The 25,626-nt window shown below is 36.6% G+C and overlaps 1 protein-coding gene across 1 annotated transcript; it reads left to right on the top strand.

Annotated features, from left to right (window-relative positions):
• The first annotated feature begins 16,641 nt into the window (after nucleotides 1-16,641).
• Nucleotides 16,642-17,589, top strand: LOC149178026 (uncharacterized). The gene has a single exon (XM_089423528.1). It carries the CDS (start codon nucleotides 16,883-16,885, stop codon nucleotides 17,402-17,404), a length of 522 nt encoding a protein of 173 aa, XP_089279654.1. The 5' UTR covers nucleotides 16,642-16,882; the 3' UTR covers nucleotides 17,405-17,589.
• The last annotated feature ends 8,037 nt before the right edge of the window (nucleotides 17,590-25,626 follow it).

Raw genomic sequence — 25,626 nt, forward strand, 5'->3', positions numbered from 1 at the left:
CCCTGCCACTAAATTTTGTGAATCATACTGCTAATTCTATGGATAACACTCTTAGGATCCAATAATACTGAGCTAATATATATTGGAAGAGTGGAGAGGAAAATTTTTATAAGGACTACTTTCCCTACCACGTTCAGCCATTTGGATCCCCAAGACTGTATTCTCTTTTGAATTTTTTACAGAACTGAATCCCAATCTTCACCAAAGGATAGGCCTAGAGATATGCATATTCCAAGGTAGGGGAATGATCTCCAATTTTTTGCAATAGGGAATCCCAAGATACAGGAAATTTATTGCAAAGAATTTTCTCCACAATTCCATCCTATTAGCTTACTTTTCTTTTTATTAACTAGTCCTCTTGAGACCCGTAGATAGGTATCCATAACCTTCTTAAATCAGGTTGTTATAATTCTAGAGGCCCCTGCAAGAAGGAGAGTATCATCAGCAAACTATGATTGGTTTATTTCTTCCATGTTTCTAGCTATGATAATTCTAAGAAGTTGTCTATGCTACCTAGTCACCTCCAATTTTCGACTTTAGCTCTCAACCAATATAATATATAAGAGAGGAGACAAGGGACATCCTTGTCTCAGACCTCTAAAAGTTGAGAATAAAGTAATTGGGTTCCAATTGACTAAAGGGGTGATCCAAGGAGTGCCAATGCAAGCTCTTATCCACTGAATGAATTCTTGGAAAAACCCAATTAATCAAGAACTGAGAAGAGAAAGGGGTGGTTTACCTAGTCAAATATATTTTCCATATCCAACTTTATGACCATTCCTTCATTTCCTACCTCCTTGAAGGAATGTACTGCTTCCTGCACCAATATAATATTATATAAGATATTCATGTGTTGCATGAACCCTCCTTGATTCTTCGAGATAAAAGAGGGGAGAAAGGGTTTCAATCTGTTGGTTGTGATTTTAGTTAATATTTTGTAGGATGCATTACAGTGTGAGATCACACGATAGTAGAGAAATTCACAGGATTTGATTCCTTTTGAATTAAAGCCAAGAAGGAGGAATTGCTTCCACCTCCTAATTTCTTCTTCACACGGAAGTGATTTAACATTATGAGGAGATCAATTTTAATAAAAGACCAGAAGGATTGGTAGAAAATTATAGGAAAGTCATATGGTCCTAGAGCCTTATCGAGATTTAGGGAGCTAATTACCTTTAGAACTTCTTCCTTGACTATAGGTTTGACCAAATTCAAATTAGAAGAGGGGGAAATTACCTTTGGCATGTACCTGAGAAATTTTCTTTCCTGATCAAAAGAGATTGTCTCTACTGTATACAAATCCTGAAAATGAAGGAACACTTCATGCTTAATATCCTCGAAGTAAAACAAAATTGGTTTGCCTTCAAGAATAATTTCTTTGATATGATTTTGTCTCTCCCTAGCCATTGCCTATTTATGGAAGAAGGAAGTATTCAGTTCCCTTTCCTTCAGCCATAAACTCCTAAATTTGAGGCGCCATAGATCCTCTCCCTGTCGAATTGAAAAGAAAATATCCTTGGTCAAATCTTGTTCCTTTCGCAGATGCCTTTCTTCTACTTGTGAGTCCTAGATTAATTTGTAATGGTCCTCAAGCTGTTTTATTAAATATTTCTTCTTTTGTCCCAAAGGTTGAAAGGATTTCTTCAACCATTTCCTAAGAACTTACTTAACATTGTGGACCTTAGTTTCCCATACATATGTTGGGGATCCTTGAATTGGATTTTTCCATGCTTGGTATATTAGCTCATTCACCCCCTCCTCTTATAGCCACGCCACGTTGAATCAAAACATAATCAGCCCAAAGTTTGTCATTTTATCTATTTGTAAAACTATTAGTCGATGATCCGAAGCGTCATTAGATTTGATGGAAAAGGAGAAATCAAGCCCTTTCAGGAGCCAACTACTATGGATAAGGAATTGGTCCTGACATGTCGCTATATTACTATCTCCTACCCTTATACTTGTCCAAGTGTACTTACCAAATTTCAGAATCACATCAATTAGATCTCAATCTGCGATCAAATCTTCCATTGGGTCCCTAAAGGGGTCTCGAACAATGGAGCCCCCTCTTTTTTTTTAGGAATTTAGCATTGTGTTGAAGTTTCCTCTGATAATGCAATTTTGATGATGTTCCTTTCTTAAAATCTCTTCCAACAAATCCCAAAATTCAACCTTCATTCCATACAGGATTGGAGCATACACATTAAGAATTGGAATACTTTCTTCGTTATCTTTATGCTCTAACACTACCAAAATCCAAAATTGACTTTTTATACTATCTAATAATCTGAAATTATTTGGAGACGAGAAGGTGTTGAGACCCCTTGATGCCCCATGAGACGGTTGAACAATACCCACTTTCTTTCCAAAATATTTTTGCCAATTTAGTTGCCTCCTCTTCCTCCATTTTAGTCTCTTATAGAAATGAGATTCATGGCGATTCTTGCTTAACCATGTCTTTTACAACTAGGGACTTTGTGGGGCTCCCCAAACCCCTTATATTCCAAGACAGGATTATCATTTGAAGATGGAGATTTGAGACACCCCTCCATCTGCTCCTTCCTTACCTTTCCCCCCTATATTTTTTAATATCTTTGCGATTACAGGCTAGTTTCCCAGCTTTTTGTTTTGTTTCGCTTCTTTTTGCCTTGGAGTTTTTTGTTTCAGCCTTCCCCTCTTTCTAAAACTCTTAATCTCCTGACTACTGCCATCCTCAACCCTTTCCAATTTCTCCACCATATGACGGGTGATTACTCCCGCTATTTCCTTCTCAACACTAGAGGGAGAACTAGGTTGCAAAGTGGGAGTTTTTGTGTTTTGACATTGATACTTTATTTGCTTATTCGAGCCCTCCAATGCAGGAGTGTCCTCTTTAATTTCACCATCTTCTGAATCTTCTGATTCGTTCTCATGTTATTGGTTCTCATTATCTCCTTCAGGAATGGGCTCTACCTCATTCATATCCTCATGATTCCTTAACGCATTTAATGAGTTTGAAGAGGTAGTAGTCGAGTTGTTACCTTTATTGGCTTGGGTTTTTATACCATTTGTATATCCCTGATTCCTTTCCTAATCTGAGTCTTCCATTGTTCTTCAGGTTGGGGGGGTTTCTCAGGTCCCTTAGAGGGAGGGACTTTCAAGAAATCCCAAGCAAAGTGACTGTATTGATGGAAATGATGACATTTCAAGGGGTTTTGCTTGTAATCTAATATTTATTGATGCTTCCATTCCCCTAGGGTTAGGTTTACTTCCGCTAGCAATCCCTTTTCCAGATCAACCTCCACACATATCTTTGCATAGGAAAACTAGGAGCCTCTTCGCTCAACTTTATCTATGTATTTCCCCACCCTGTTTCCAATCGCCCGAAGGTAGTCATCACTCCAACAAGACAATGGAAGATGCAACGGTTTAACCCATATCGAGATAGTTGTTGGAACGTCCTCATCAAGATTGGAATCAAGGGTCCATTTACTGAGATACATCCTCGGAGATCCAAAAAAATAAGGGCCATTTCAAAAACTCACATCCATGTCTTCCCTCAGTTCAAACAGGAAGGAAAAAAATAATTTCCCATTGCAAATATAGAAAAATTCCCTTTCATTTTATATCTCCAAGTGTTATCGATCCATAACTCTATGATTCTCGGAAAAGGCCACATGTTGGTGAACTTACCAATCATAACATGTTCATAATATGCCAGAGTGATTACCATGGATCCTAGCAACAAAGAAATGTCGTCTATCTCTTCATTCCTTTTCACAAATTTAGATTGGTTCTCAGTGGACCTCTGATCCTTGGGCAAGGAGGCCACCAATCCCTAGAAGGCCGCAACTTCCTCTCCCGATGAAAAGGAGGGTGGGGGTGGAGGAGGGGAAGGAACCCCTCTGTGGGTGCCATCTGATCTAGGGTTTCTGCAGACTGTTAGAGTAGAGGACCAAAGGCACAAATGGTAAGGTCTAAGAAAATGTGTTAATTTAATATTTTTATTTACAACATATCAAAATAATATATATATATATATATATATATATATTAAATCAATATTTTTCAATGTTGGGAATGTTTTTTCATAAATGAAATCAGAGCTACCATAAATTGTATGGCATTCCGTCTTTATAGATCTAAGAATTTAAAATTATCCTTTCAATAATTTTTAATTGGATTTTGAATGAAAATTCATATATAAATATTTTTATATAAAGGTAAAATGTAAAATGTTTATACTAACTCATTAACAAAATATCTACATCCTTACAATAGCTAAACGAGTTATCTTTAGCGAGACTTTTTGGACTTTCCGGTGCCGGAATCCGGTGGAAAAAAATAGAGGTGAGATCTTGATTTTTGTTATTTAAACTGGTTTTTTTACTGTATATATGGATTCAGCGCCCTGAAAAACCTTAGGGAACTTCGATTGTGCAGGGGTTACCCGTCAAGCTTGTGATTTCAACTCTGGTGGAAAAAATAGAGGTGAAATCTTGATTTGTGTTATTTAAACTGCTTTTTTTTACTGTATATATGGATTCAACACCCTGAACAACCCTTAGGGAACTTCGATTATGCAAGGGTTACCCATCAAGCTTGTGATTTCAATATATTTATGTCTTATTTTAGAGAAATTAGACTGGAAAAACCCATCGGAAAAGCTTCCAAAAAGTCACACTAAAGACAACTCCATAGTTAAATAGATAATGTTTTCTAATTTAAATTACATTTTTAAATATAAAAATGAATTCAACATTCTAAAAATGTAACAACCCTAGTTAAAAATCCATGTAAATATAAAATATGAGGCCACGATGATGGGACATGTATTCCAAGTTGAATGGTGGGGGAAACATCCTAATGGGTGTTGATTTGGTTTATTATGGCTAAGGAAATTGGTAAAGGCAATGGCTAAGGGTTTGGAAAGGAAAAATGACATTTTTCGCACATTTATTTATGAAAATAATGGAAATTAGGAGAAAAGGAAGGTGAAAGGTCATAGGTTGCATGTGAGGAGGAAAATGAGGGATTGATAAAAAGGCTTCTAAGGATCAGTGGGTAAGTTTTTGACATGTTTTGGTGGAGCTCTCTTCTATTCTCTCTCTCTCTCTCTCATACTCTTGGAGACTTACATTTTTCTTGGAGCACTCTTGGAGGGTGTGCCATACTTGGATTTTTGGAGCAAGAAGGATAAGGAAGATTAGGAAAGTGTAAGAGGGCATCGGGATCAATAGCTACATCAGATTTGTTGCAGGTACCGAGTTGCATGTATGATTTCTTCACTAGTTTTGGTATGCATGGCACATGCATGTGGTTTCTTGGTTGTGATCTGTCATTGGCATGGAGAATTGTCTGGATTGACAATGGATTGCCTAGCCTTGCCATTTCTTGGATAGTCATGGTGATTGTGGGTTTACTTTCATTGTTTGTTTTTGGTTGGTTCACATGTTTCCTTAGCTTGGTTTGAGTTACTAGTTCCTGGAGCCTTGGTTAGACAAATGCTCTAGAGTCCTGTAACAACTTGGGTTGAGTTACTAGTCCTGTAGTCTTGGTTGGAAAAATGCTTTGGAACCCTTGGTGGTTGAGTTACTAGTCCTGGAGCCTTGGTTAGAAAAACGCTTTGGAGCCCGGCAGAAGCTGTGGGTTGAGTTACTAGTCCTGGAGCTTTGGTTGGAGAAAAAGCTCTGGAGTCCTAGATGGTTGGGATAGAGACCGATCTGATGATAGTTTTGTGATGTCCGATCATGAGGTAGAATCATTGCTTGATGGGTTGAGGTGGATGGTCTCTCGAAGCCCTCGATGGTTTTTTATTTTTTTGTTCTATTAGATCCCACATTTATGCTTGGAATATGGCATGCGGGTGAATGGCTGAAGAGAGATTTGGCTCAGCCATTCTACTATCGGGTGGAACGTGGAAGTCTCATCCTAGGTTTGGATTTTTCATCCTTAATGAAAGGCTATTTCTCCTTGTATCTCTATGATCATTATGATGGATTATATGTGGTTTTTATGACTATGATTTCATTGGTATTTGTGTCCCTATTATGTTGATCATTTACATGTTTTATGACAGTAGCCATGAGTGGATATCATCATGTTCTTACTTGTTATTAAATGATCAATGTATCTATGACCTAATGGATGAAATGGTAGCTAATGTGATAAGGAGGCAATGCTTCATAACGAATCTCAGATAAGTATGAGACCCCTATGCTCAGATATGTTATTTACACCTATAGGTTGCATATTTACTAAGTGTTTGACAAAATGCCTTTCATGGCTAATAGAGGTCCAGTCAAGGTATTGAACAAGTATTTTCTTTAGTACTGTCATTTCCATGTTATTTTACTGATTTGAAGAGATGGTTCAATTTGGGGTAGTGACCTGTGCTTCGGGCCTGAAAAGGTGGCTCAAATCCCGAAGTCGTTGGCATAACACTGACAAATTGTGTCTATGGTCACTCGCAAGTAAGCTTGTGAGAGTGACTATAGGGTTACAGTTGCATGCATGCCTTTTCATGGGAGCGACTTTCGGTTTCATTCATCTCAATCTTAGGTTAACTTGGGGGTTGGGCACCTGGAGTGGTGGATTAGTTTCTAGGGGCCTTGAGCACCTAAGGGAGGTCTGCGTGTTTTGTTTCCATCGATTCCACTTCCTTAAGGTCACCTAGGAGGTTGAATCACATCATAGTAGCCTCTCGTCGCATGTTTACCCTGGTTGGTTGGTTGCTTGGGTAGATGTGGGAGGAGGGTGTTAAAGAGTGGTATCAGAGTGTTTTTGCACTCTCCTTGGACTGTGTGTTGATCATGTTTTCATCTTGGTTGCATACGTGTTCCTTATGCTTGTAGTCCATGTTCTTATTGCATTTGCATGGCGTTGATCATGGTTGTAGTGATGTTGCCATGTGATGGTTGAAGGTGTTGTCATGGAGTATGTCTTCATGTGTGTATGGTTGATTATGCATTGTTATGCACATCAATGTTCACATGTTATCAAATTCACTTGAGGTGGTTGTTGTTGTCATGCATGAGATCATGGTTTGTGTAGTTGATATGGTCATGCATTAATGACTAGACTCTAGCTAGAAAGTGTTTATGTGGTTTTTCACTCATGTGTTATACGTCTATATGTAGTTATTATGCATGTATAGTCTTGGTTATAGTTATGCATGAATAGTAGGTCAAAAATGCCTTGTGAAGTCATTGTATGCAAATTTAGGTCATCATGATGCTATTGGTTGTTATGATGCTAATGTGTTGGCTGAGATAGAATAGGAGATGCAAATAATTAAAGTGAAGTTGCAGCATTGGACCTTAAGGCAAGAGAAGATCATCATGCAGGTATTGTATGTTTGGTATGCACGTATGTAAGTTAGGGATTGTCATATGCATTATGTTTATATACATTAGGTTTATGTACATGTCTTTTGATGTTATGGTTACATTCATGATAGATGATAGGTGATTAGCATAGTCATATGCACGTGTCAGATAGTCAAGAATGATAGTAACATGTGGTTGTATGCATTGTTATTGTTGTTTTATGTCAGATATCTTGATGATTATGTTATATGTTGTTGATGGGTATGTTATAGATTGACTTGTGGTTGTTATATGTTAGTTAACTTGACGATTAGAGTTATAACATTAATATCTTGATGTTATATGTATCATGTTAAATTGAATTGGACTATGAAGATGGTTATGGTTACAATATTCATTTATGAGCCGACATATTTGTGATGACTTTGCACACATCGTTGTTATGCATGAATGATAAATGATTATGAGTTTATGATGAGAACATGCTAGTTAGTTAGTGTTATGGATATCATGATCTTATTTCTATTTGAGTTGACATGTTGTAAAGTTATATTTTGCTAACTAGATTTATTGTGCAGACAAGATAGTCTCCCCTGAGGTACACTAAGGTATGAGTTTGCTTATGTAGTATATTTGGTGCTTTATTCATGATTATGTTGTCTACTTGATGTTGAGTGTTTGGTGTCTATCATGTCATCTAGTTGATTTATTTAACATGATATGTTTGCAAGTTGGTTGAATGTTTGATGAGTTGCATAATACGACTATGTGTTCCAATGACCTTGTTGAGACAGTTGATTTGTACTTGAGTATAGTAGGTGACAGTTGTAGCATTATGTCTAATGACTATGAGTTGACTCTAGATTATGACATGATTGTTTGTAAAGGTTGATTTAAAATTGATAGGTATGATTGTCTTGATATTTGGAACGTGTGATTGACATGGGTAAATAGTTGCAAGAAACATGCTTGGTATTAGTATGATAAGCTAATAGTTGATATGTTTATATAACTAATAGTTGGATGATGTGACAGTATATAGTAAGCCTCGGCTACAACAAGGTAAAAAGGGTACAAGAAAGGAATTGGACAAGAATTCTTTGGCTATGTTTGGAAACCCTAATTCCAAACGAATGAGTGTCACGCATACAGGAAGTCTTCTTAACCTTGATTTTATCTGACATTATGTGGATATGTGTTATAGTCATGAACATGTACTTGATAGGTATATTAGTTAATCCTAGTTGTAGGTGGATCTGTCAAGGGAATTGGAGTCCCTTGAGAGATAGCATGGATGTGTTCAGTTGCAAGCAACGTGTTTGGCACAACAAGGGGATTGCATGGGAAGAAAACTGCCATGAAATTCTGAAGAATGCCTAGGTTGAGCTTTCCTTGGGAACCATGGGGATTGAGTCATGGTGTTTGTTGCTAGTCTTGTGCTTTTGGTCTTTTGTGATTTGTTGAGCTTGATTTGTGGTTTGTTTATGTCTGGTGCAAGTCCTTGCCACTATGTTTGTTGTGTCGTATTATTGTTAATTTTCCATGGTTTTCTTCTTGACCTTTCCTTTACTGTTTTGAGTGTCTTGGGAATTAGTTGGGGAAGGAGGAAATTTAATGGAGCTCAGGGAGAGTTGTGTGGTACCCAACATGTAATGTAAGACTCATTTGAAGCTCTGTGCATGAGTAAGAACAACAGAAGGTAAGACTATGGCAATCATTTGGATTGATTGGGTCCATTATGGTAAATGGACGATGACAAGACAGCCATGAGAAAGGTAACCAAGAAGGGTAAAGTAAATGGATCTTAGGTTTTAGGTGCCTTGGCTATGTTGGGAATGATTGTTCTAAATGTTTTGCGTATTATGCACAAATAAGGAAGTTATCTTAACCTTGACCTTATGTAATTATGTTGGGATCATGATTATGCTAATGTCTGTATGTGTATACATGTATATATGCATGTCGTTGATTGACTAGATCATTATTATTTTATGTTGATGTTTATATGTATGTATGTGTATGTATGCATTTCGTTGCATGACAGGATCATGATTGTTATGCTAATGCTTGCATGTTTATGTATTTATGTATCTATGTCACTGCCCGATAGGGTCATCATGAATCGTTCTTGTGGAGGAATGATTTCTTACGCAAGCAAATGGCATGAAGAGGTTCATGTTCTTATGGGGAATCAATTGAGAAGAGTAGTCATGAAAAATATATGAGGTCAGTACCATGTGAATATGAATTTATATTGTATGCTTGTATTATGCCTATGCTTATGTTATGGACATGTTATAGCAATGGATACATCAACAAAGTGAAAGTAGTGTGGTTTGTAGCATGCTAGGACAAGCATGGATAAGACACTAAAAGAAAGGTTTCTTGGTAAGGACAATGTGGTTTTGGATGTGTGGTATTACTGTCGTGCATATTTCATACATGTTTTACATGTTTCATTTATGATGATTGTGCACATGCAGTATTGTGCATATGTAGTGTGTGTACATGTTGTTTATGCAATATTATGTACAAGGTGTTAGTACAAATATTGTTATATGAATGTTGCATATTCAGTGCTAGGTATAGATGGTGTTATGTACATGTTGGGTATATGGTGTTGTGTACATATTGTACTGTGTGCATGATGGATGTGCGGTGTTGTATGCATATGATGCTCTGTGCGTGTTGGATATGCGGTGTTGTGTATAGATGTTGCTATTTACATGTTGGATATGCAGTGATATGTACATGTGGTGTTGCATGCATATTGTACATGTGGTGATATGTACATATGGTGTGGTGTGCATGATTTTACAAGTGGTGTTGTGTCCATGTGGTGTTGTGTACATATTTTACAAGTGGTGCTGTGTGCAGGTGGTGTTGTGTACATGTCGTGCATGTGGAGCTATGTACATGTGGTGCTGCATACATGTCGTGCATGTGGTACTATGTACATGTCATATTGTGTGCACATTGTACAAATGGTGTAAAGTACATGTGGCGTTGTGTACACGTTGTGGAGGTGTCGCCGTGTATATGTGATGTTGTGCACACATTGTGCAGGTGGTGCAGTGTACAGGGGTATTGTGTACATATCGTACATATGGTACTGGTGCATGTGTGGTATTGTGTGCATGTCATACATGTTGTGTTGAGCGCATATGGTACTAGGTATGTGCATTGTGTAGGTGCATGTATTGTGTGGTGTTGTACATCGGGTATAGATGTATTGTGTTTTGTTGTACGCCATGTGTAGGTGTATGTATTATGTTATGCACTGGATGTAGGCATATGTATTGTATTATATACACTGGGTGTAGGTGTATGTGTTGTATGTCAGGTGTAGGTGCATGTATTGCATGGAGTTGTATGTTGTGTGTGGTCGTATGTGTGTGATGCACATTATGTATATGTGCACCTAGTTGAGGAGAAGGCATTGGGTGTTTGTCGGGTGTGGCAACTGATCCGGTGTGCGTACGAAATAAGAACAAAGGCAGAAGTAAGGATCAATTAAAGGATAAGTATTGGTATATTATTTAAGTTTTATTATGCATGTGATTTATGATTCTGGTATATGATGATCACATGTGAATTATGATTATGGTTTATGATGGTTACATGTAATTTGTGATTTTGATATATGATGGTTATGTTTTGAGCTAACATGATGAGATATTTTTATACATGTTGATTTGGTTAAGTATGCTAGTTTGACTTGTTGTGACAGGAAGTGATCAAGATTGCAAATGTACCTTATGACAAGCTATCAATGAGGTATGATATGAATTTATTTCAATTTATTTTAAATCTAATGGAAGTTATGTGCTTGGTAAGGAATGCATGAAATGCCCAGTTGGGTGATTGTAATCGACTACAAGAATTTGCAACAACAAAAGGAATTGGAAAATGCAGCAGTATGCTAGTAAAGCATTCAGGAATAGGGCCATTATGGAACACTGGTACCCAATAGTGTCCATTGGTTTCCATTAGCATGCTATGACCGATATGATGGTTTTAAGGCAGGGACATGCCTTGAAATTTTTGTATCTTCCAATGCGAGGAAACCTTGCCAAGGATGGACTGCTCGAGATGGGGGTGCCAGTAGAACTTGGAAGGTGAGTGACTGCATGGAAGGGGTTGACCAGATTGCCCAAGGGACTATGTAGCAGAGAAGGGAAGACCAGGGATGGATTTGTTTTGGTCATTAGCATTTCCAGATGGAATCAGATGCACATTGGGAGTGCACCCTGGAACAATGAGCCGGTAACTGTTCATTGAGAGGACAAGTGGCACAGGATTATAGCGCTGGACATTGGATGTAGTTTGACTGTGGTAGTGGATTTTGGACTTCCTGGGAAGGAGGTGAATCTTGGTATTACTTGAGGGTGGAGGTGTGAGCCTCTGGATTCCCTTGTTGTAGATGCATGCATCATATATTTTTATTTGTTGGTTGAGAAAATGTGTATATGCGTATATTATCGTAAATATTGTATCGATATGGATTTATAAGGCTCCATAGAAATTATGGTTATTTGCTAGTTGATTCAAGAAAATGTGTATGAGTATATGTCGTTATTGTAAATATTGTAAAGAGTTGTGTTATAAAGCTCCAGTAAACGGTATGTTTGTCATTTTTTAGCAGTGGTCATTGTAAACACTGCAACGGGCTATGTTCTAAACTCCATGGGCAGTATGATTTGTTTTCAGTAGCCTTATTAGTTATAGATGTCATTGAACACCGAGGACGATGTTCCCCCAAGGGGGAGGGTTCTGTAACAACCCTGGTTAAAAATCCATGTAAATATAAAATATGAGGCCACGATAATGGGACACGTATTCCAAGTTGATTGGTGGGTGAAACATCCTAATGGGTGTTGATTCGGTTTATTATGGCTAAGGAAACTGACAAAGGAAATGGCTAAGGCTTTGGAAAGACAAAATGGCATTTTTGGCACATTTATTTATGAAAATAATGGAAATTAGGAGAAAAGAAAGGTGAAAGGTCACAACTTGCATGTGAGGAGGAAAATGAAGGGAAATAATGCAAAATGAAGAAAATAGAGGCCTCATTGATAAAAAGGCTTTTGAGGATCAGTGGATAAGTTTTTGACAGGTTTTGGTGGAGCTCTCTTCTATTCTTTCTCTCTCTCATAGTCTTGGAGACTTAGAGTTTTCTTGGAGCACTCTTGGAGGGTGTGGCATACATGGATTTTTGGAGCAAGAAGGAAAAGGAAGAGCAGGAAAGCACAAGAGGGCATCGGGATCCATAGCTACATCGGATTTGTTGTAGGTACCGAGTTTCATGTATCATTTCTTCACTAGTTTTGGCATGCATGGCAAATGCATGTGGTTTTTTTGTTGTGATCTATCATTGGCATGGAGGATTGCCTGGATTGACAACAAATTGCCTAGCCTTGCCATTTCCTGGATAACCATGTTGATTGTGGGTTTACTTTCATTGTTTGTTTTTGGTTGGTTCTCATGTTTCCTTAGCTTGGGTTGAGTTACTAGTTCCTCGAGCCTTGGTTGGACAAACTCTCTAGAGCCTTGTAATATCTTGGGTTGAGTTGCTAGTCCCATAGCCTTGGTTGGACAAACGCTCTGGAGTCATTGGTGGGTTGAGTTACTAGTCCCATAGCCTTGGTTGGACAAACGCTCTGGAGTCCTTGGTGGGTTGAGTTACTAGTCTTGGAGGCATGGTTGGACAAACGCTCTCGAGCTGGATAGTAGTTGTGGGTTGAGTTACTAGTCCTAGAGCCTTGGTTGGAACAAACGCTCTGGAGTCCTGGATGGTTGGGATAGAGACCGATATGATGATGGTTTTGTGATGTCCGACTGTGAGATGGAATCGTTGTTTGATGGGTTGAGGTGGATGGTGTCTAGAAGGCCTGGATGGTTTTTTATTGATGTGTAATATGAGATCCCACATTCATGTTTGGAATATGGCACAGAGTGAATGACTGAAGAGAGATTTGGCTCAGCCATTCAACGGTCAGGTGGAATGTGGAAGTCCCATCCCGGTTTTATATTTTTCATCATTAATGAAAGGTTATTTCTCCTTGTATCTTTATGAGAACTATGATGGATTATATGTGGTTTATATGGTTGTGATTTCATTGTTATTCCTTTCCCTATTATGTTGGTTATTTACATGTTTTATGACAACAACCATGAGTAGCTCTCATCATGTTCTTACTTATTATTGAATGATCAATGTATCTATGACCTAATGGATGAAATGAAAACTAATGTGATAAGGAGACAATGCCTCATAACGAATCTCATATAAGTATGAGACCCCTATGCTCAGATCTTTTATTTATACCCGTATGTTGCATATTTACTAAGTGTTTGACAAAATATTTGTCATGCCTAGTAGGGGTCCAGTCAAGGTCTTGAAGAAGTATTTGCTTTAGTATGTTATTTTACTGATTTGAAGAGATGGTTCAATTATGGGCAATGACCTTGGCTCTGGGCTTGAAAAAGTGGCTCAAATCCTGGAGTCGCTGGTATAGCACTGACAAATTGGGCCTCTGGTCACTGGCACGCAAGCCTATGAGAGCGACTATAGGGTTACAGTCGCATGCATGCCTTGTCATGGGAGTGACTTTGGGTTTAATTAATATAAATGCTAGGTTAACAGAGGGTTGGGCACCTGGAGTGGCGGATTAGTTCCTAGGGGTCTTGAAGCACCTAAGGGAAGTCTGTGTGTTGTGTTTCCGTCGATTCCACTTCCTTAAGGTCACCTAGGAGGTTGAATCATATCATAGTAGCCTGTCGTCACATGTTTACCCGGGCTAGCCAATTGCTTAGATAAATGTGAGAAAAAAATGTTACAAATAAAATCTTTAAAATTTAAAAATTCAATAATTTAAATTATAATTTTCTCACATTCTAACTAAACCATAGACTTCCTAAACTAGCTGTAAATTCCAGCCAAAAGCACCTAAGGCTCAAGCGAGGCTGGTATAAAGACACCAGGGCTTGGTTAAACCATTGTGAGATGGAATCACTGTTTGATGGGTTGAGGTGGATGGCGTCTAGAAGGCCTGGATGGTTTTTGATTGATGTGTTCTATGAGATCCCACATTCATGTTTGGAATATGGCACGGGGTGAATGACTGAAGAGAGATTTGGCTTAGCCATTCAACGGTCAGGTGGAATGTGGAAGTCCCATCCTGGGTTTATATTTTTCATCATTAATGAAAGGTTATTTCTCCTTGTATCTCTGTGAGAACTATGATGGATTATATGTGGTTTATATGGTTGTGATTTCATTTTTATTCCTGTCCCAATTATGTTGGTTATTTACATGTTTTATGACAACCATGAGGAGCTCTCATCATGTTTTTACTTATTATTGAATGATCAATGTATCTATGACCTAATGGATGAAATGAAAACTAATGTGATAAGGAGACAATGCTTCATAGTGAATCTCAGATAAGTATGAGACCCCTATGCTCAGATCTGTTGTTTATACCCGTAGGTTGCATATTTACTAAGTGTTTGACAAAATATTTGTCATGCCTAGTAGGGGTCTAGTCAAGGTCTTGAAGAAGTATTTTCTTTAGTATTTTATTTTACTTATTTGAAGAGATGGTTCAATTCTGGGCAGTGACCTTGGCTTTGGGCTTGAAAAAGTGGCTCAAATCCCAGAGTCGTTGGTATGGCACTGACAAATTGGGCCTCTGGTCACTGGCATGCAAGCCTATGAGAGTGACTATAGGGTTATAGTTGCATGCATACCTTGTCATGGGAGCGACTTTGGGTTTAATTAATCTAAATGCTAGGTTAATTGAGGGGTTGGGCACTTGGAGTGGTGGATTAGTTCCTAGGGATCCTGAAGCACCTAAGGGAAGTCTGTGTTTTGTGTTTTCGTCAATTCCACTTCCTTAAGGTCACCTAGGAGGTTGAATCATATCATAGTAGCCTGTCGTCACATGTTTACCCGGGCTATCCAATTGCTTAAATAAATGTGAGAAAAAATGTTACAAATAAAATATTTAAACTTTATAAATTCAAACATAGACTTTCTAAACTAGCTTTAAATTCTAGCCAAAACCACCTAAGGCTCAAGCGAGGCTGGTATAAAGACACCAGGGCCTGGTTAAACCATTGGGATATTGACGAGAATGTTGCATTGCAAAACATTAATAATAACATTAAAAATATTGTTACTTCTAAGTTCAAAGAAAAAATGTGGTGTGAGAAAGATTTGGCAGCTAAAAGAAAATTAAGATATTATAAGGAGGTCATCAACCCCACCCTAGAAGATCAAAAGTATCTCTCTGTTTTAACTAGCTCAAAGAAGAAAATTAATATAGCCAAGATTAGAACGAACTCTCATGAGCTCCATAGTGAAACGGGTCGTTAGACAGTTCCTAAAACACCATGAATGGAAAGGCTCTGCCATCTCTGTGAGAAAATGAACATCGAGGATGAAAATCACTTCCTCTTAGAGTGCTCTCGGTACAACCACATTAGATATTAGTGTCAAAATCCATGTTGCAATACTGACCTTCCTAGCCTTTTATGTGAGCTCGGAAGGCTTCTCTCCAACCTTTTTGAGCATAGGAATAAAATCCTAAATTAAACTAAATAATTCGTTTCTTTAGGTTAATAGACCAAAGTTTGGCCTCCGTGGACGTTAATTATCATCATCATCATCAAATTACATGAAATAAAAAACTAAGAAAAAAAAACTTTTAACACATCAAAATCACCAATAAATTTAGTAAAAAACTCAAACACTTGGAAAGATGATAAAAAGTAATGAAAAGGTTTCTCATAGAAAATGCTGAAATATAAAATCGCGGACTCATTTATATAATTTATATTAAATAAATAAATAGATTGAATGAGGATAAAAACAATAATTACAAAATTTTGTAACCTGGGAAAATGCTGGAATATAAAGTGACGGACTCATTTATATAATTTTATACTAAATAAATAAATAGATTGAGGATAAAAAACTTGATTACAAAATTTTGTAATAATCGCATATCAAAGGTTTTCCACGTTAGCAGTGTTTATGATTTCTACGTAAGCATATTCATTTATATAATTTTATATTAAATAAATAAATTGAAGACAAAAAGAAATTATGATGAATTTTTTGTAAAACTAATTTCCACGTTAGCAGTGCTTATGATTAGTGTTTTCCACGGCACTTCTAATACTCTCTAGAAAATAAGTGATAATGATCCTTCTCTAACGCCCCGTCATAGGATGACGCGTTATTAACACCGTCATCCCTGACTCAGCATTCTCTTTGATTTTTAGTGCGCGTCCAACCTGTATTCGCGTAGAAACCCGCCAGTGCCAAATTCTGCGGCCGCCCAACGTTTAGTCGGCCTTTATTAGATCAATCCAGCGGCTTCCTAATCTCGAACTTTCGCCCACGGTCTACGCCCTTAATTTCGCCCGCTGTCCACGCCCTTTATTCATTATCAAGCAGTCGGGTTAACCTGCGATATTTTCCAGAGTTCGATTATCAAAATTCTGTATTGGCCACTGATCAAATTAGCAACTGGTTTTTGGATACAAGAAGAAGAAGAAGAGGAGTTATGGGAACAATGGCTTCATGCTCCCGGCGGACGGACGCGGTGAGTCCCGACGCTGTCAGGATCGTCCACCTGAACGGCCAGTTGGACGAGTTTCCGGCAGCGGTTACCGTCAATCGAGTGCTGCAGAACCACCCCAACCAATTCATATGCTGGTCGCGTGATCTCTTCGCCGTCAATTGCCGCCCGCTGCAACCCGAGGAGGAGCTCCGGCTGGGCGAGCTCTACTTTCTCCTGCCGCTATCAATCCTCGACTCCGACTTGTCAGTCAAGAATTTAGTGGCCTTGGCGGCGAGGCTGTACGCCACCGCCAGAAAGGAAGCGTCCAGGGCGGCACAGCGGCGGAGGAGCACGGATTCTACTTGCGATCTGCCCGGAGAGGACCTCAGTTCGATGAATGAGAAGTTTTTGCGGAGTTGCGATGATCCAGAGCTGAAGATGGCATTCAGGGAGCACTTGATCTCCAAAAGCAGGTCGTGGAGACCCGGTCTGGATACCATCCAGGAAACCGGCTTCGCTCGTTGAGCCCATTTCTCAGAGTTTCTACCATTGTAAACTGATTTTCCTGTTCAAAATTGTTTGCCTTTGGTTCTCAAGAACAATTTTTGTACTTTTCTGTGAAAAATTGATTGGGATCGATTCTCAAGAACAATTTTTGTATGTTTAAACATTTACATTTAGTATTCAAGTTTCTTTTTTTTATTTATTTATATATTTTTGGGTATGTGATGGGTTTCAATGGGTAATTGCAACACCCTGCGAATAGACTTAGGTCGATTTAACTCGGTACCCTCTTCGCCATTTTCCTCAAAAGGGATGGTGACTTTAAAAGGCTTTTTCGCGAGACCTGAATATTTATTTGCTGTTTTACGATATCCATTACCAGCTGTAATACTTACCCTGTTTTTCTGTTTTCGCTAATTTGTTACAGTGTGACTAGGGGTATTGATAGTGCCCTCTTTATTATGCAATTATTGTCGTCGAATTGTGAAAGAAGTTAGATTCTTTTTTTTAACACCGTAGTCTAACGATTATGTTTTTTAATGAAAATTCTAGTTATATTTTGAAAAATCTGACAGGTTTTTTTAAATTTAAGTAAAAGTCATCAAGCTTAGTAATTTAAGAGGTTTTTCAATTGTGCTAAACCTATTTCCATCATCAAACATGATTCAAATATTATATCTACAAAATTTATTGAATATTTTTTACTCGAATTCTAACCATTTTTGGCTGAGCAATTTCTCCACCTCTATAGACAACTCCTTATAGACAACTCCTTTTTTAAAGCAGGAAAAATTTATTATAACTTAATTGCAAAATGAGCAGTGGAACCGTTATTACTAGTTGCCATTCGTCTAATACAGGTTGGCATCATTATTATTCAAGAAAATATTTGACTGGTGATTTATAAAGCCTCAAAATTTCACTATTATCAAATACCTTTGCGTCATAAATAATTAACCTATTTCACTTCTGACAGGGCCAGTTATCATCAGTTATTTTTTCCAGAAATCGATGATTTTAACATTTTTACTCTTGTGTTTTATTAAGCGGTAATTTTCTCCACAAATCGACGATTTTAACATTTTTACTCCTGTGTTTTATTATTCTACCGCTTAATAGGAAAGAAAAGGAGATGTGCAGTTTTTTATTCTACCGCTTAATATGAAAGAAAGGGAGATGTGCAGTTTTTCTATTCTACTGCTTAATATGAAAGGAGATGTGGAATATTTTTAATGTTAATTTTTGAATTAACATATTTATATATATATATATAATAGACAAAATTAATGTTATGAATAATAAAATAAATATAAAATATTATATATATATTATATTAGAATATTTTTAACGTTAATTTTTGAGTTAACATATATATATGGAAAATATGAAAAAATTGGATAATGAAATAAATATAAAATATTCTCTATATATTATATTGGTAATAAAATAAAAATATATTTATTATAAAATATTAATAACATTATTGATTTGTTGTTAGTATGATAATCTCACATAAGTGAGATAATTTAAAAATATTTCATTTCATTTAATCAAAACTAAAAAAAATTAATTACTTTCTAATAAAAAAGAATATGTAATTCATTTAGTATCAATGTTCATATTAAGTAGAATATATATATATATATATATATATATATATATATATTTAATAGATAAAATTAATATTATGGATAATAAAATAAATATAAAATATTCTATATATATTATATTGGTAATAAAATAAAAATATAATTATAATTAAAATTATTATAAAATATTAATAATATTACTGATTTGTTGTTGGTATGATAATCTCACATAAGTGAGATAATTTAAAAATATTTCATTTCACTTAACCAAAACTAAAAAACATTTAATTACTTTCTAATAAAAAAGGAATATGTAATTCATTTAGTATTAATGTTCATATTAAGTAGAATATTTGAATATCAACTTTGATTTTATATATATATATATATATATATATATATATATAGATAGATATTTTAGGGAAAGAAAACATAATTTTCATTAGTAGATAAGAACATTACATTATGTATATGTACTATAGTGCATTTAAAAATGGGCTAAATAGCTATCTAAAAGGAAAATAAATAAATAAATAGTTAAAAAGCTCTTATCTTCTTCATAAAATATGTCTATCCACATAGGTACAAGCAAAATAAAAAAACATTACAAGCATATCCTCAGAGTCACATGGGAATTTTATCATAGACAACAAAAAAGGAAGTTGTGTAGTTTGTCAAATTATATTTCCATCTACATGCCCTCTATGAAAGGCATGAGATAATATTATGAGGTATTTTCATTTATCTGCTCAAGGATCTTTTGATTGTCCAAATTCTAAGTAGGGCCTTCTTTAGATAGTCTATGTGCATTAGAGTTTCTTTCCCATTAAATATGACAACATGAAATTTGATCATAAGCAGGTTTTAAATATAAATTCAAGGATTGGGTACAGTTTGTGCATGCGACATCTTGTAATCTCATTAAATCAATTTATAACAGGGTTTGAATCACCAAAATCTAGAAGTGGCCACATCCCCTCTCAATAGCAAACAAGAAAAGAAGGTTGAGGCTGAGTAACTCAGCGCAATTATTTGTGCCTCAGCCTAACCCGAGATTGTAACAATGATTTTCCGGAGGATATAACACAACACCCACAACCCCCTCAACATTCACTCCTAGTAAGTGAAGCCCCATCAAAGAAGGCCCAGGGGTAAGAACAACTTACTACTTTAGCAATTATGGTGCGAGAATGGTGTGTTGGCTCGTTAACATAAAGAAGAGAGAAAGTAACAATGACTAATTATGGTGCGAGAATGGTGTGTTGGCTCGTTAACATAAAGAAGAGAGAAAGTAACAATGACTAAGTAGCAATGACTTGTGCAGCAACCCTAGTCAAGTGGTAATCTTATCTTGGAAGATTTCATTGTTCTTGGAGATCCATATTCCCATGTGATAATTGGCAAACTCTTATTCTTCTTTGGATTTACTTGTTCCCACCACTACTTCCAAGGATCATGGTAAGACGCACCCTGCCTTCCAAGGATCATGGTAAGACGCACCCTGCCAATTAAAAGTTATTCCAAATAGTTTCTAATAATGTTCCATATTCCCAAGGCCAAAGAGAATGAAAAAAATAAGTAATCCAATATCTCCTCAACATTTTTGCATAGGGCACACTAACATGGCCCAACCATACTTCTTTTTTTAAATTGTCGTGTGTTGAAACCTTATTTTCCAATATACAACACTAAAACAAACTAGGAACCTTATTTTCCAAGATGCAACACTAAAACAAACTTGCTTTAGCTACACAGCAAAGCTTTCCAAGCCAGCTCTCCCGGTCTCTTGTCATTAATGATAAAAATATAGCCTGTTTTGGCAAATATTCCCCAAAAACAGAGTGCACCCAACATAAATAATCTTCCCTGTCTCTAAGGGTAACATGGGAGATATTTAGAGCAGCAATGTAATTTTTCCACTGTTTTGAGTTTTCAATCGGAGAGCATTGAGCCATCTCTGAGCCTAGATAGAAGTACCAGCATTGTTTTCAAGGTAATCTTTCCATTTTATTTAGATATTCAACCAGATATAAAGCAGGGATTAATACCAATCCTCACCTTTTGGCCATTCCCAACTTTCCAAGCCAATCCCCAGATCGATCTGTGATTAGCCATTTTTCTACATAGTTATAATATGTCTTGATTAATTTTCAGGGAAATATTCCGGCATAGAAAATGAAAATAACATATGGCAGCTAAGAGAAGTGTGCAGGGACTGTGCAGTTATCCCACTCGCGTTCCCGTGCGAAGTCGACCATTTTCTTCTGCAAGTTTTTAAATGTAACATTGCTTTCACCAGAGTCCTTCACGGGTTCCTTGCACTCGTTGTCCATTTTTTTGTAGCACTGATACTCCGATTTTTTTGTAGCAGTGACACTCCGAGCAGAAGCCCAAAAAAGTGATACAGGTGGGCTCAAGAGAACCCGCATTAATATTTACACGCAGGCTTGAAATCACCACACGTTAACAGGATTTAAAGAGAATTAACAATCCATATGAAAGAATGCAAGGACCGGGAACTTTAAGTAAGATCCAGAGAACACAGAAAATTACCTGAACTACGGTACAAGCAAAGTCTGTTACGCCAACTTGAGTCGCTGCCTCGTCGGTGAAAATGTCGGTTAGCGATTTGATCCTTTATCCGCCCAACATTTTGCATCAACCAACAGGCAAACCGGACGCGTGCAACCTGTCAACCTCACCTCTGGGCAAGAGCTAACGGGCATACTATAGGCATTAAATGCCTCGCTACATCCGCTCCCGTTAGTTATTTTGTGAAGAAGTCGAGGATTTTAATATGGAGTTGTCTATAATGTGATTTTTTGGAGATTTTGGTGACGGAATCCGGCGGAAAAAATTGAGGTTAAATCTTAATTTGTATTATTTAAAATGGTTTTTTAATTGCATATTTGGATTCAACACCTTGAAAAACCCCTGGGACGCTTTGATTGTACAGAAACTAGCTATCAAACTTGCGATTCCAATAAATTGTGGCTGGATTTTGACCAGAAAACCCATCGAAAAAACTTCCAAAAAAACCTCGTTATAAACAACTGCTTTTACCATTCTTGTTTTTTTTGGTGGCACACCAGATGCGTGCTAGGGTGAATCTATTCGCCTCTGGCCCACTGCCAAGTTGTCGTTAGTAATTTTGTCGAGAAGGCGAGCATTTTAACATTACTTTATTCTTCCTCTTATGTTTTTGAAAGTTATTTGTGTTTTATTATATTATAATCATCGTCATCTTTTATTTATCTAATTTTAAATTATTAATTAGATATACGTGCATTAACTATACTATCGAAAATATATACATCAATTAAATAGATTAATAAAATATATACATCAATTAAATAGATTAATAAATGTAATAAGTTTATTTTCATCGTTTGCATCCATCTCCCTTTGGACTACGATCAAACTGATATCATACTTGATTGGTTAGGAAAATGAATATGAAAAGAAAGATATAAAACTTAATTAGAATTCAAGGTATTGTTTAGAAAACAATTCACTATTGATAATGTTTTTTCCAACACTTTATATATATATATATATATGAAAAAATAGATTAATAAATGTAATAAGTTTATTTTCATCGTTTGCATCCATCTCCCTTTGGACTACGATCAAACTGATATCATACTTGATTGGTTAGGAAAATGAATATGAAAAGAAAGATATAAAACTTAATTAGAATTCAAGGTATTGTTTAGAAAACAATTCACTATTGATAATGTTTTTTCCAACACTTTATATATATATATGAAAAAATAGATTAATAAATGTAATAAGTTTATTTTCATCGTTTGCATCCATCTCCCTTTGGACTACGATCAAACTGGTATCATACTTGATTCGTTAGGAAAATGAATATGAAAGGAAAGATATAAAACATAATCAGAATTCAAGGTATTGTTTAGAAAACAATTTACTATTTATAATGTTTTTTTCAACTTTATATTATATATCTTAAAAAAGAGAAAAGAGATTAAACAAATTAAAAAGTTAGAAATAGAACTGTAAAAAAAATTATGATTTTTTCTTAAAATTAAATTTTAAGAAATGGTACAATTTTTTTTTATTTAATGGTACTCTGCATAGTAATGTTCCTTCTATGTTTATGCTTATTTTTTTATAAAGAAACTAACACAATTTTATGTATTGTCGTTATCAATAAAACATAATTAAATAGTAATAAACCATTCAAAATAATTTATTTCTTAATGTATTCAAATACAAGTACTACAAATTTGATATATATATTTGATATGCAACCGTTCAAGGGATTCCATTGGGGGAGGATTTGATTGTGCAACACGCAGAGGAATCAGTTATGTAGATGATACTATTGGGTAGGGAGTAGAAGCACCAAGGATTGAGAGGATTTAGTTGTGTAGTAATATTGTGTAGTGATTCCACATATATGGTTCGAGGGCATTTGTTATCAAAGGATTGTGCAGCGATTTTGAAATGCATTTCTAAGCATAGTGAAACAATGAGGTAGCTAGTGGAGGTAGTAGATATTTCATTAAAAAATTTGTGTGAGGTTATTTAGTGCAAAATTTTGGCTAAAACTCTTTTTTTTAAGGTTTTTAAAGGTAGTAGATTAGATTTTAAGTTTATTTTCATCCCTTAGATTGTGTTTATGATAAAGAATATCCAGACTATATAAAAACTCTCTGTTAAGTTTCTAAATGCAGTAGATTAGATTTTAAGTTTAATTTCATCCCTTAAATTGTGTGTATAACAAAGAATATTCAAACTATATTAAATCTGGATCATCCATGTAACATTCATAATTTAAAAAACATAATTTCTTAAAGCCACATTCTGAATAAAAACACCTCTCAAAATAAATATATTTAAGCTCCTAAAATTGTGGTTTTCCACATAGGAAATTAGACTAATGACAAAACAGAGCTACTTTCTCCAAAACATTCAAAATCTGACATCAAAATGACATGGTTTATACATATATGTTTTGCTTTTCATTTGACTAAGTGATCTGAATGTGTAAACTTGAAGATATTTTTACATTTGCAAGTTAAATTTATGTGTTTTGGGTGGGTAGAGGATCAACTTACTGAACACATAAACAAGTAAATTTAAACCAAATGTTACAGCCAAACATAGACAAAACTAGCATATCTGAAACACATAACACAAACATGATAAAGGAGTTCACCCCTCTTGGGCTACATCTCCTGGACCAGCTTCCAATGTAGGGCCTCTTTCATTAAAAAAGCTCAAAAGTGTGTTTACATGCTTTACATTGCTCAAATAGTAGAACTGATGTCTCCAATGGATCCAACAATGTAAAAAACCCTTATTTTGGTTCTTTCAGCACCTCATTTTGCAAAAAACTGAGAAAGTTATGCTTGTTTATTCATTTTCCCAAATTTTGCAGCTAACCATCCTACAATTCGGCCTCAACCTGGCTCGAGTGCCCCAAATGCGGAACCAATGCACAAAACCTGGCACAATTCTCACTCGGTGGGTGAATTTGTAGGACCGTTAAGGGTGCCATTAAGCCCCTAGTCCCAAAAAACATGGTCACGTGGTGCCATCCAACCACATAGGGGGTTGAAGATCCTGGGCTTTGTCTAGCCCCCATCGTTGGCATGCACCCTTAGTTCTATGCACTCGCATGTGACTGTGGTTAGGCCCTCCTTGGGTCTAGTCCCTCCAAACTCTATCACGCCCGTGGTTTTATCGAAGGTCACATGACCTTGGGGTTGGCCCCCAATTCTTTCGCACCATGGTTTTCGTTGTTGGTCTCCGACTATGGCTATCCAGCCATGAGGGTTGGGCTAGGTCCTAGCCCTCACCCCCCCTGCTCACGGTGCTGTGACACAGGGGTGGCCAGGAGCTAGGGCTTAGGCCGACCCCTCCCCCATATGCACCATACCGAACCTTTAAATAAAACCCGCACTCATTATATAACAAGTAATACAACAATGGCGCATTGGTGTTAGATTTGGTTGATAGGTATGAGGTCTTGGTTTTAAACCCTGGGGGTGATGTTCAGACTCCAGAGAAATTTTTGCTGCCATTAGGAGGCCACGTGGCAGCCACTGGTTGGCCCACGTGGCACTCCCTCATTGGGCCATGACAACAAAACCATAAACCAATAAAATTTCGCCATGCCACAACCAATCATGCTGCGCCAAGTGTTGACCATTCATTACTTGATGGAGAACCTAGTCACCTGCCAAGTCATGGCCCAGTCAGCGTACGGACTACAGACTCGGTGTACCTGCAACTCTTTTTCCAAAAATTTTAGTTTTTTCCCAAATCGATCAGAACGCGTTTATGGGAGCATCCGATGTCAGATTTGAGTGAAACGATTTGCGTTGGATTCAGATCATCGACATCTATCCAGACGTATAGGTTTTTAGCTTTGTTGCGCACTTTAAATTTTGAGCATTATTTTGATCCACTAAATCACTCCTCCCCATTGGAAGCTTTTGGGCCTCCAAAAGCAGTCCAAAAGCTCTATATCAATGAAAAAATAGATGAAGGTACAATTACCTCACCCTTCCAGTCTCAATCCACTGAAATTTGCTTGAATTTGTCATTTTGAGATTTTCATGAAAATACATCATTTTCCCTAATTTTTGAGTCCTTGTCTTGCTGTCATAGATGACATCT

The sequence above is a fragment of the Pinus tabuliformis genome, chromosome 4_1 (genome assembly GCF_031772625.1).
Source record: "Pinus tabuliformis cultivar Carrire ecotype Pingquan chromosome 4_1, CPIR1, whole genome shotgun sequence".
NCBI lineage: Eukaryota > Viridiplantae > Streptophyta > Pinopsida > Pinales > Pinaceae > Pinus > Pinus tabuliformis.